The sequence below is a fragment of the Mobula birostris genome, chromosome 1 (genome assembly GCF_030028105.1).
Source record: "Mobula birostris isolate sMobBir1 chromosome 1, sMobBir1.hap1, whole genome shotgun sequence".
Lineage (NCBI taxonomy): Eukaryota > Metazoa > Chordata > Chondrichthyes > Myliobatiformes > Myliobatidae > Mobula > Mobula birostris.
The window spans coordinates 212,738,992-212,752,757 of NC_092370.1; the positions used below are offsets into that span (position 1 = coordinate 212,738,992).

At 39.1% G+C, this 13,766-nt stretch overlaps 1 protein-coding gene across 1 annotated transcript in view; it reads right to left on the reverse strand.

Annotated features, from left to right (window-relative positions):
* Positions 1 to 3,966: 3,966 nt before the first annotated feature.
* Positions 3,967 to 13,766, reverse strand: part of mdga2a (MAM domain containing glycosylphosphatidylinositol anchor 2a) — a 1,018,846-nt gene continuing 1,009,046 nt past the window's right edge. Inside the window, exons 16-17 of the mRNA XM_072270903.1 lie at positions 8,776 to 8,881; positions 3,967 to 5,785 (exon numbers count right to left, since the gene is read on the reverse strand). Of these exons, the coding sequence (XP_072127004.1) occupies positions 5,694 to 5,785; positions 8,776 to 8,881 (198 nt within the window). The 3' untranslated portion in view covers positions 3,967 to 5,693. The remainder of the gene's footprint in view (positions 5,786 to 8,775; positions 8,882 to 13,766) is intronic.

Consider the following 13,766-nt stretch of genomic DNA (forward strand, 5'->3'; position numbering starts at 1 on the left):
TAGAAATGCCTCTAGGTATCCCTTTTCATGCTAGTGGCTATGTTAACTACAGGCTTGGCTACAATATATGAGGATCTATCCCACTTGTGCAAAACAAGTAAAGCAGCAAAATCTTGCTCTTGGGAGAATGTCCTCCTGTACAAGGGAGAATGGAAATGCTTACAGAGTTATCCAACAATTGCAATGATTTCCAAACTTTGTAGTGTAACTAGTCTCCATTATCCCTCTTTTGCTTCAAACCTTGAATACAAAGTATATATATGTTTTACTTTCTATCAAAGAAGATTGAGCAAAAAAAAATAATGCTTGACTCAATTTCGAGGATGCTGCAGCTTGTATTCTCAGTATAGAACCATAGAACACTACAGCACAGAAACAGGCCATTCGGCCCTTCTAGTCTGTGCCGAAACATTATTCCACTAGTCCCATTGACCTGCATCCAGTCCATAACCCTCCAGATCTCTCCCATCCATGTACCTATCCAATTTATTCTTAAAACTTAAGAGTGAGCCCGCATTTACCATGTCAGATGGCAGCTCGTTCCACACTCCCACCACTCTCTGCGTGAAGAAGTTCCCCCTAATGTTCCCCCTAAACCTTTCTCTTTTCACCCTAAAGCAATGTCCTCTCATATTTATCTCTCCTAATCTAAGTGGAAAGAGCATATTCACATTTACTCTGTCTATACCCCTCATAATTTTATAAATCTCTATCAAATCTCCCCTCATGCTTCCTGTTCAATCTTTCCCTGTAACTCAACTCCTGAAGACCCAGCAACATCCTAGCAAATCTTCTCTGCACTCTTTCAATCTTACTGATGTCCTTCCTATAGTTAGGTGACCAGAACTGTACACAATATTCCAAATTTGGCCTCACAAATGTCTTATACAACCTTCCCATAACATCCCAACTGCTGTACTCAATACTTTGATTTATGAATGCCAAGATGCCAAAAGCATTCTTTACAACCCTGTCTACCTGTGACGCCACTTTCAGGGAATTATGTATCTGAACTCCCAGATCTCTTTGTTCCTCTGCACTCCTCAGTGCCCTACCATTTACTGTGTATGTCCTACCTTGATCTGTTCTTCCAAAATGCAGCACCTCACACTTGTCTGCAGTAAATCCCATCTGCCATTTTCTGGCTCATTTTCCCAGTTGGTCCAGATCCCTCTGCAAGCTTTGAAAGCCTTCCTCGCTGTCCACAACACCTCCAATCTTAGTGTCATCAGCAAACTTGCTGATCCAATTTACCACATTATTATCTTGATCATTGATATTGATAACAAACAACAATGGTCCCAGCACGGATCCTTGAGGCACACCACTACTCACAGGCCTCCAGTCTGATAAGCAATCATCCACTACAACTCTCTGTCTTCTCCCACACAGCCAATTTTGAATCCAGTTTACAACTTCTCCATGGATACCTAGTGTCTGAACCTTCTGAACTAGCCTCCCATGTGGGACCTTGTCAAAAGCCTTACTAAGGTCCATGGACAACATTCACAGGCTGTCCTTCATCTATTTTCTTGGTAACCCCCTCAAAAAACTCTACAAGATTCATTAAACATGATCTACCACGCACAAAGCCATGCTGACTATCCTTAAACAGTGCTTGGCTGTCCAAATACTTGCATACGCATTATTTATTGTGTTTTATTTATTTATTTATTATTTATTGCATTTGTTGTTTGTCTACATTTGCACATTGGTTGTCAGTCTTTGTATGCAGTTTTTCATTGTATTTCTTTGTTCTACTGTGACTATCTGCAAGAAAAATGAATCTTAGGGTAGTATTTGGTGACATACACATACTTTATGCTTAATACTGTTCCACAAAGTTGACAAATTCCTATCTAAAATTTGAGTACTTGTTTTAGTTGGGCATTGACAATAGCTTTTTTTTAAATAAGAGATGTGCAGAGTTAATAAATGAGCTCTCCAGAGGTGAGGAAGAATTTCTTTAGCCAGAAGGCGGTGAATCTGTGGAATTCATTGCCACAGATGGCTGTGTAGTCCAAGTCATTGGGTATATCTAAGGCAGAGGTTGACAAGTTCTTGGTTAGTCAGGGTGTCAAAGATGATGGGGAGAAGGCAGAATAGGGTTGAGAGGGTTAGTAAATCACCATGATGGAATGGTGGAGCAGACTCGGTGGGTCAAATTGCATAATTCTGCTCCTATGTCTTATGGTCTAATGCATCTTTGGAAAATAAAAGAAAATTAACTTTGCCTCTAATATGTCTTATAATCCAGAAGTGATCTCAAAGAGGGTACTTGTGTCATAAGAGGTGAGTTGGATTTGACGGGCTGAGGAGGAATTGCCATATTTGAGACTCATTAATATTATCAGCACAATTCTGGGACAGTTATCAAAAAGCTAGGCTTCATTACAGCTTATCTTGAAAGCTTTTGCTGCTGAACCCACTTTACACATCAGTACTTTGTACTCCACTTGAGCCTTTCCTTCAGAACTTCTCCCATCTAAATCCATTAGCAGAATCCTCTATTCTTTTCTCAATTATTTTTGTCCAAACTCCATCCATTCTCTTCCCTTTAACCAACCACTCTTGGTCTCCACGTTCTACATTCTTGTTGCTCTTTGGGTATGGAACATTCTTCTGAATTCTCTTTTGGAATTTTGGTGACAAATTTTTATTGGCAATCTCTAGCTACACTCTTCCCTCCAAAAATGAAAGCATTTGGTGTCTTCTCCAGCAAAACCTTTCATACTTTTAAAGACACCTTTTGAATCTCCCCTCATTCTTTTCTCAATTGGTGAATAGGTACTCCAAGATCCCCATGTTCTTTTACTTCATCCAATTTTTGGATTGATATCAGGTGTCGCAGAAGATTGTCCCTTAGTGGTTTGTTATCACATTAGAAAGTTCAAAGGTGAGGTGCACCACTGTCAGCTTTTCATAGTCACCGAGCACCTGAAGCAATGCAGGATCTTCCCTCAAGTTAGGAGTCAGCTTAAAATTTACACTGATAATACATTGATCATTAGCACGTGTCTTATTGATTTTCCATGATCCACTATGATTTGCTGACAATGAGCATGAACATCACACTGCCAATGGCATTGGAAGGAAGTACCCAGAATAAGTCAAAGAAGACACAATGCAATTATAGAGCTTTACAATTTTTAATATAGATGTATAAATGGCCTGAGAAAAGTGATAACTGCAATTTCAATGTGACTACTGGTCCACGCCAACTGGGGTTTAAAAGACTGTACAAAAAATCCATGGTCTATGCTTCAGCTATCATTTTTATCATTAGCTGCTTTTGTGACTAATTCCGGCTAAAGAACAAAAAATAAGATGTAAATTTCGACGTAAAACACACTGAAAAAGATATTCGTTGTGACCCAGATTTATGATAGAAAGATAAAAGAAAATGTTCTTTCTCTAACACTATTTGCTTTCTAAGTACAGGAGACCAGCACTGGCTATTCAATTATTCAATAAGAAGAACACTATTATTTCAAATGAACTGACAAACTTTGTAAACTGAATATTCCTTTTAGTCAAAAAAAACAGCAAATGGAAATGATAGAAAAGGGTCATGTGCACAGCTGGATTCATGACTGCAAGAAATCTGTCACTTCACATTGGATAAAATGATGAGATTAAAAAAACTCATTAATACAAAACAGGTTTGGAGAGCTAATTAGAAGAATTTCACATCAAGTGCAACATACTAGGCATGAAGGTGGCTGCAGGAATCAGCAACAGAATTCAGCTCATTGATAGTGAATCTGCAAGCTTTGGGAAATAGTTGAATTTTATCTTCCAGTTTTAATTAAAATCTCCCATAATAGCAATCAGACATGCAATAAGTCACACCATACCTGAAAAGAGGTTTATTGAACATGGATGTAAAATCATCTCTGCAGCCATTAGTCTTGAAAATGGACAAACTTTCCATGGAATTTAAAGTAAAAGTTCAAGCCTCATCAATGTTTATTACATCTTGTGCTTTTTATATCAATATTCAGTAATCACATTAATGCTCCAATGTAATTTTTTATAACTCTAGTCCAAATTTTTGCATATAATTCTTTTTGTCAATACTCGGGATTTCAGAGAGTACAATTATGCAATTTTAGACTAAAAAGTATTTCTTGAATTAATTTAAAAGATCAAATAATTTAAACAAAAAGATCACGGAAGTTTAAAACCAGCAGGATGAGGAATGGTGGAGAACAGTTTGAGACCACTTGGCTAACGTCTGATGTGTTTTCCTGTGACTCCAGTGTAATCTTGTCCTTTTTGAGCTCCAAAAGGCAACACAATGCTTTCCATGCCCACTAACATAATAAAATAAGATTTAACAATCGGCACAGATTTGGATAATGGGGCAGGATAATGGGGTGTAGCCTTCTTGTAGTCTTCAGTCAAGACTCGAGTCCCAAAGAAAAATTGGTGCTTGCAAGCCTAAAAAATTGCAGGGTTATTCAGCAGTGTTTTTGTTGCTACAGTGCTCTTCACTGCTTGCCTATTTTTTCAATCTGAATGGAGATTACGGTAAATAAGTACAATCTATCATCTGTTTGAATCCTCTGGGCTATGCACACCTGTAGAGATCTTGGCTCTGGTCATTGTGTTTGCACTCAATATCTGTACAAAGTGATGCTCCCAATATCAGCCAACGTGGTGGAATTTATTTTTTTCCACAGAATCACATGCTCACAGGCTGCGACCACCTTGCTGGCTTTAAAGAATGCCTTGCCAAACGACATTGATCGTAACTCGAGTCTCTGCTTGGAGGAACCATACAGTGGCTACTTGTTTTGCCTGTTAATTGTAGGAATCGGCTGCAACATATATACAAAAGGTTTTACACACACTCCAAAGTTAGCAGTGCAAAGTATTTTCTATTTAAATGATTCAGGCAATTTTAATATTTTTTTTTTCAAATTGAAGGCACTTGGTTTTATGGCATGTTATGAACAGAAGGTGGTTTGGTTTCTTCACTTCAGACAGATGACCAGTTGTGTTCTTATGGCCACAAGCAAAATCCTATTTAGCCCATGTACTGTTTGTGCCCAGTTCACATACAATGGGCAGAAATGCATGCAGAGAGACCAAACATGTAATAAAGCACAGCAAATTTGACAGTGGAGGGACAGGAAAGAAATTAAACACTTGCTATGGACAATCGTGAAATCATGTATTCACAGCAGAAAGAGCAGCTGAGGACGAAACCCCACAGTTTTCTAATGCTTTGCTGAAAATTTCTCATGGGGAGTAATTGTCAGCACTTCATTTACCCTGTTTCCAGTAGGACTTTCTTCTCTGTCGGCCATCCCTTTTGCTTCTTGTTGACAAGCATCTCCATTCAGCTGTAATAAAGCAGCTAAATATTTGTGCTTTGAAAAATTTTCTAAGCTCACTCAGAACCAATCAAGATGCAGTTGTATTTTCAAATCCATCCAAAGCAACAACGACAATAACAAAATCTCCTTCTGGGGTTGACTACTTTTCATAGGAACATTTTGTATGTTTTTTTTTCCAAATCTGGCATCCTTCTCACTCCCATGATGCTTTTTTAATCACCAATTGTACTGTCAGAATCTGCAGTCAGCTGATGAATCTTTGGTAATTATTTTTGAAGGTCCATGTATAAAGACTCATTCTTTGTGCAATGCCTGATGAATCTTTTCATAGCCTCTGCCATAATAAGGTCACCTTCGATGGCTTAACATGGCGATGAGAAGTGTGATTGAAAACAGCCATATATGTATTAATACAGAGACTGCACCACCAGTTTTCAAATCTACGTTAAGAAAGAAATCTAAATTAGTAAATTTCTTAAAAGCAAGACCATTTCAAGTCTACATTACTTTAAATAATCATTGTTTCTATTAAATAATGAATAGCAGCTATCTACCCTACAATTTCTCATTTTGAGTAGTTATATATCAGAATTCAATAAATGAATTCCACCAACATATGCTTTTCACATAAAGGAGAGAATGGAATACTTGATTAAATATTCAAAACTTACAGTGCTAGAAGTACAGACTTTGGGATTGGGAAGGAAAGGTGATCTTAATGGAGTGCAGAATGGACTTTTGTGGCTGGCTAATTTGCCTAACTTTTACACAGCCTTTCAATTTTGCTTCCATCCAGGTACCATTTGGGACTGTTGTTTTAAAAGAACACCTGATAAAATGGGATAATTTAGAATTGCTGATAATACTATTAGTTGGTTCTACCCAGAGCTCTCTTAGAACTTCTTTGTTCTTGAATTGTTAAACACTGATAACATACAACTTCTTGTAGAAAGAATAAAGATTGAAAATCAAAATAAGCGTACTTGCATTTATACAGAACCCCTCATGGCTTCATTGCTTCCTGAAGTGCCATGCAGACAATCATCTCCCTTTGAAATGTAGTCACAGTTGTCCTTTATGAAATACTGCTGCCAGTTTACTTACATTACCCCTGAACACAGTGCTGAAGTAACTAACTATGTTATATGAAGAATTTTGTTTAAATCACTAATTTATAGTTCGGGTGAGATCAAATATTTCAGAGATCTTTAGTAGCCTTTAGCAAACCAGTCTTTTCAGCATGCACTCTTAAAGCTCTTTTACTATTTAAAAGAGAAGCAGGAACATTTTTTTCATTGAAGGGGTTGTTGAGCTGTGCAAGTTGATTCTAAACATGGTCTTTTATCTAATGTTTTCTGATTATTTTGTGAATTATTTTGATAGGTTTATCCAGCTGCCAGAGTTCCCTTCCTTGGAAAGAATCAGTCCACAATATGGTGATGGAATTATCATTAATGAAATCAGAAGGTACCGGATGACAACTTGCTAGAAGTGAACCACAAGTACTTAGCAATTTGAAGGACCTGAGTGTATAAAATGCAAGGTTAATACTTTCTGACTGATAGTGCTAAAGTAGGGTCCCCAATCTTTCATATAGCATGGACCAATACCATTAAGCAAGGAGTCTGCAGATCCCAGGACTCTGAAGAACTGACTCTGACTATCATCTTTGTTAACTACATCTTCTTTACTTAGTAAATCTGTTATGCTTGTAACCAATAAACTTGGATCCATTGTGGTTCGTTGCAGACATGAACAAGTCTTCCAACTTGGGTTAAGTGAAATCTTGAAAAGAAAACAAATTATATGCCCTTTTCTCATTGCTACCATCAAGGAGGACGTATAGGAGCCTGAAGACACCCATTCACCGTTTCAGGAACAGCTTCTTCCCCTGCGCCATCAGATTTCTGAAAGGACAACAAACAGCACCTCTCTATATTTTCTCTTTTGCACTACTTATTTAATTCAAATTTTGAAAATATATATCTTTTTTCAATTTATAGTTTTTATTTATTATGTATTGCAATGTACTGCTGCTGCTGCTAAATAACAAATTTCACGCCAGTGATATCGATGCCAGTGATATTAAACCTGATATTGATTCTGATAGGTGGACAAAATATCCTATTTGTGCACTGTGTACTTTATACAGTTCTGTTACACAAATCTGCATAACAGAAATAATGCATCAATATGAGCCTGGTATGAACTTTATAGAATTCCAAGCAGTAACTTTGTTAGGTGCAAAATATTGCCACATAGTGCAATCAAATGTATGACTTCTATGTCAATTATTGAGAAGCAAATACAATGAGCTTTCATCAGATTACAGTTTGTCTGTCAGTTCATGACACAATGGCTGATATGCACTGAAACAGCAACACCACTTTGGACATCAGAATGGCAAGAATCACACATTTTATGTACTTACAAGGTACATGGCACTGATAAATAAGAAAGAAAGAGGCAGAGGTATAAGTGACTGTCACATCCTCTAAAAGACTCAAAATAGTTTGTTCAATGATTTCTACTTTTCATTAAAGTTCTTACCTGGTCCAGCTAATACGTACCTAAAGGAGACCTTGATGTGATTGTTCCTGAACGGAGGAAGTAGGTAAGAGTGAAATGATTGCCAGTGTTGTCCATAGCCCAAGAATGAATGAATAAATTAGTGTAGTAGAAATGCTAGAAATTAGGGCACCTTCGCAGTGTAGCTACAGCTTGGGGCATCGGAGTTCAGAGTTCAATTCTGGCATCCTCCGTAAGGAGTTTGTACATCCTCTCTGTGAATGGGTGGGTTTACGCTGGGTGCTCTGCTTTCCTCTCTCAGTCTAAAGACATACTGGTTAATTGGTTGTTATAATTGTCCTGTAATTAGGCTAATGTTAAATAGGTGGGTTGCTGTGCAGCACAGCTCATTAAGCCAGAAGTGCTTGTTCCACACTGTAACTCTAAATCAAAATCAAACCAAAAAATCATAATGGTTTCTCGAATGGAACATAATTGGAAGAAGACAAAGGATCAGCTCCTGACCTGGAATACTTTGATGCAGGCAACAGCCATCTAACATTACTCCTGAATTTTATTTTCATTTACTTCAAAGGAAACAAAAATCAGGACATTTATCAAACAGCCTTATTCTCCCGTTTGAAGTTGTATTTTAATGAGTGTGTGGTGTGGAGAGGGCAGAGAATAAATAACCAAAGCCCTAGAAAATCTGCTGCACAGCTTGGGCTCCCTGTAACAAATATTACATTAACTGAATCAAGACTTCCAAAAATTAAACTTCAATAGGCTGAGATCATGTATCAAAATGCCTGAATCACAACAATATTATTTCAGCTATAAATACTACTTGCTAATTCAATGATTTAGCCATGTTTTAAAACTATGGAAGTGCTGGTTTTTGTTTCCAACAAATTGTACTTACTGTTGCGAGGCTGATCCATTTTCTGACACTGCCCTTCTGTTACAGTTATGTCATCGATTGCAATATCTCCCTCTATACCAGGCCCCCGAATGCCTTCGAAAATCAGCTATATAAACAGACAATAAAGATCAGTCCTGTAAGTTCAAACCTCCTTGTGTCACCATGCTAGTGACTAGGAGTAGCAGCACGGGACAAAGGGGATACATGGCTGAAGAGATGGTGCGGGTGGGAGACAGTGTGTCAGCCACTTGGACCACAGGGCTTTTTTGGGGCAGAGGTGACCAGTACACGAGGGATGGGTTCCACCCAAACCAAGATGGCACTGCTGGCACGTGGCAACTTTTTGCGGGCAGCTCACAAAACTACAAAATATTCTACTAGATATACCTCTGAACTATGATCACCACAATCTGCAGCCTGTAATATCCCTTTAAGGAGTGTATTTTTGAACTGTTGAAATGAACTAACAATTTTGGGTAAAGAATTCTGCGAACTTGACTCAGGAAGGCAGGTATGACACCTTGGAGGGTGGCCATCGCTGGAAAAGAGGGGTGGACTTCAAGCCAGACTAAAGCGTTGGGGTATGAGACTACCTTCCCCTACCAATTTGTTAGCTAATGTAGTCACCGGAGAACAAGATAGAGGAACTAAGGGCAAGATTGCTGTATTGAAAGAAAATGAGGGATTCCTGCATCTTCTGTTCCACTTTTTTAAAAAAAATGTGACAGGGTGAAGTTTGAATATCCTTTTGGGGAATTTTGCTGGTGCTGCTCAGGAAGATTTGAACTAGTCTGGTTTGACAGGTGGGGTAGGGGGAGATGGTGTGGAGGAGCAGGAATGCGAGATCCGAAGTAGAAGTTCATCAGATGAAGGTAAAGATGAAATAAAAGTTAAAGCAGACAATTCCAATAGACAGTGGCAGGTTAAGCAGATAAATTCGGGTTAATCAAATAGTTGAGGAATAATTAGATTCTAATCATAAGTCAGCAACAGTCACCAAAATTAAAACCTTCTCTGACATTAAATGTGAAGGATTTAGTGCTAAAGGATTTGATAAGGCATTGCTTTTAAGTGTGTCAAGGAAAGTTTTCTGAAAAATATATATGAATAGCCTTATCAGGCATCCTCTTCAGAAATGAGGCTGGGCAAATGTCTGATGTCTCAGTGGGGGATCACTTGGGATAGTGAGCATAATTAAATTAGTTTCAAGATAGTCATGGCAAACAGTAAGATTCACCATAGAGTTGAATACCTAAAATGGGGGAAAACTAATTTTGATGGCATCACACGAGGAATTCTGCAGATGCTGGAAATTCAAGCAACACACATCAAAGTTGCTGGTGAACGCAGCAGGCCAGACAGCATCTCTAAGAAGAGGTACAGTTGACGTTTCAGGCCAAGACCCTTCATCAGGACTAACTGAAGGAAGAGTTAGTAAGAGATTTGAAAGTGGGAGGGGGAGGGGGAGATCCAAAATGATAGGAGAAGACAGGAGGGGGAGGGATGGAGCCAAGAGCTGGACAGGTGATTGGCAAAAGGGATATGAGAGGATCATGGGACAGGAGGCCCAGGGAGAAGGAAAAAGGGAAGGGGGAGAAAAACCCAGAGGATGGACAAGGGGTATAGTCAGAGGGACAGAGGGAGAAAAAGGAGAGAGAGAGAAAGAATGTGTGTATATAAATAAATAACGGATGGGATACGAGGGGGAGGTAGGGCATTAGCGGAAGTTACAAGCAGCTATTTGAAAAAGGCCAATTAAGAGAGGATGCTCTCAAGTGAAGGTAAGTCTGGCAAGAATGAGGCTTTTAGAAATGAGACAATGAAGTCAGTGCCAGTACGTTCCTGTTAGAATGAAGAGAAAGGCTGGCAAGATTTAGGAAACCTGTTAGACAAGGAATATTGAGGATCTGGTCAGGAAAAAAGGAGGAGGCATATATCAGGTATGGTCAGCTGGGATTAAGCAAGTCCCTTGAGGAGTATAAGAATGTAAGAGAATACTTAAAGAAATTAGGAGGGCAGAAAGGGGCCACAAAATATTGTATTCTTGGGAGATCCGATAAATGAGAATCACAGAAGATTTGATAGGTACATTAAGAGCCAAAGGCTAGTTAGAGAGAGAGAAGCTCACTTTAAGGATGAGTGTATGTGCAGAGCCAGAGGAAATAGGGAAGGTCTTAAATAAATATTTCCCTTCTGTATTTATCATGGAGAAGGGCATAAAAGAAAATGCATTCAGGGGAGGAAACAGTGCTATCCTAGAGCATATCAACTTTATGAGGATGAGGCAGTGGAGTTTGAAATGCATGTTAGTGAATAATACCCAAGCCTCAGTCAAATGCCATGGGAAGAAAAAAAAATGGAGACTGTTGGAGCCCTGGCAGAAAATTTTTCTATCCTCACTATCCACTGGTGAGTTATGGGAGGATTGATCATATTGTGATTTTATTCATGAGGGGCATCAGAGATAACCCTGAAAATTACAGGCCAGTGAGCCATTCAGCAATGGTGGGAATGTCACTGTAATGGATTCTGGGAGGCAGAAATTATTTACATTTGAAAAGGCAAGGACTGATTGGGGATAGTCAACATACTGGGAAATCATGTCCCACAAATTTGATAGAGCGGTTTGAAAATATGACCAAGGGGATTGACAAGGGCAGGAGATGTTTACATAGAGTTCAGCAGGGCTTTAAATTGTCTTTCTGGTAGGACACGGAGGGTGGTAGTGGAGAGCTGTTTCTCAGCCTGTGATCAGTAATCCCTGTTGTTTGTCATATGAATGAATGCCTTGGATGAGAATTGAGGTCGTATGGCAAGTAAGTTTGCAGGTAACAACAAAATTATTGGCACATTGCACTCAAAAGGTTGTGTAAGTTACAATGGGATATGGATCAACTGGAAGATAGTCAAAATAATGGCAGATACAATTTAACTCGGTAAGTGTGGAGCATTGCATTTTGGGAAGTTAAATCAGGGTAGGACATACACATAGTAGAACAGAGAGTACTTAATCCCTAAAATTTGCAACATAGGTAGAGAGGGTCAGAGTGAAGGCATACTGTGTTATGCTTGTTTCATGAACTGAGGCATTGAGTACAAGAATCGGGATGTCATGTTGCAATTGTACCTAACACTTGTTAGGTTGTACTTACAATATTGTGCGCAGTGTTGGCTGCCATATTATAGGAAAGACCTGATTAAGCTTGAGCAGTTACATAAATATTCACAAGCATGTTGCCTGGATTGGCAAAATGAAATCATAAAGAGAGATTGGATTGGCCGGGCCTGCTTTCCCTGGAATGAATGAGACTGAGAGGTGACATGATGGAAGTGTATACAGTTGTGAGATGGGGTCAATGGCTAGTGTCTGTTTCCTATACCAGGGGTGTTCATAAACTAGAAGGCATTGGTGAGAGAGAGATGGTTTAAAGGGCACTTGAGGGGTAAAATTTCATACAAAGAGTAATTGGCATCTGCAACGAGCAGCCAAAAAAGGTGGTGGAGACAGTAACGGCACTTAAGAGAAATTGGGACAGGTACTTAAATGTACATAGAGTGATATGGAATTAATCCAGGCAAGTGGGATTACTGTAGACAGGCCTGATTGTCGGTATGAATATGATGGGCTGAGGTCCCTGTTTCTGTGCTGCACAACTCTATCATAATTTTCTAAGAGGAGGTTAAAGGAGACATTGTAAAACAAACACCAAAATAGAATTTAAGAAATTTGCATTCAATGGGTGATATACAAATCACCTACATGAAAAGGCTGTACTTTCTAACTTCAAGCTCTATAAAACTTGCTTGTATGGCAAATCTGTGCTCCCAGTGAGAAGTTAACCTTGCAAGGTACATGCTTCTAAAATAGCCTGGGAAGTGCATTTTATGCTTGCAATGGCAGTAAATGATGAAAGGCATATTTTCCTTACTAGTAACACCACCTTCCCAAACTTCTTATGTCTGATTTTATGTTCATTTTATCCTGCTTAAAGTGCCAAAGATTCCATTTTTGTGGGACACCTAATACCAAAACACATTGATTCTTCCATTTGAAGTAATGCTAACCTTATTAGTCTCAAATATCAGAATGTATTGAAGTGGACTCACAGCCACTGTTGTGTAGTGTTAAATTGCCCAAAGCAATTTAGAATCCTGAAGACCTCTCATCGACCAGGAGCGAATTTGAACACTGTTCCAGAAATCATTTCCCAAGAAGCAATGTGCTACATCGGAGCATTTCTTTTAATAAACCTGGCCTGTTATGCCACTCCATTTCAATTTGAACCTGTCTAGTTCACTCATTCCTCTTCAGTCTGCAATGACCAATACGTTTATATTTGAATTCAGAGCTGAAACTGCTTTGGAAAGAAGAGATTACATTCTCATACAGCCCTTCACTTCCTCAAAATGTTTCACAACCGAAGAATTATGAATTCTACTTACGGTTTTGTAGCCAAATTTTTGGAAAGTTAAATTACCCACAGGTACACCCTACAATAATAAATAGAATAATCAGAAATCCTGTATGTCGGCAATACTTAATGACCAAGTGCCCTTAAGGAAAATGTTTTGTTATCTCTACCTCCTTGTACAGACAGACAATGGTTTGATTTAACTTTTCCCTGTAAGTGCTCCAGAAGGTAGCAGCGCCCAGCCGCACAGCATTCCTCTAGCATACCACTGAAATATCAGCATTGATAACATGCTCAAAACCTCCAGTCAGGTTGAAATTTCACGCCTGCATCCTCTGCTACAAATAAAACGCCTGTTCGTTCTCATAATAATTACAATAGTCTCTCTAGCACGGCTTCGACTTGCGAGTTCACGAGGTTCCGAGGGTGGTGCCATCTGGAGCTAAGCTCCTGCTAGGGTCCCCGTCAAGGGGCAGGTTCCGGAGAAAGGGTAACCCAACTCAGACCTTGACGGTGGAGATGGAAGAAGCTGATGTCACATCGTAATGGCAGTGAAGGTGGAGGAAGGCTGCAGCAGAG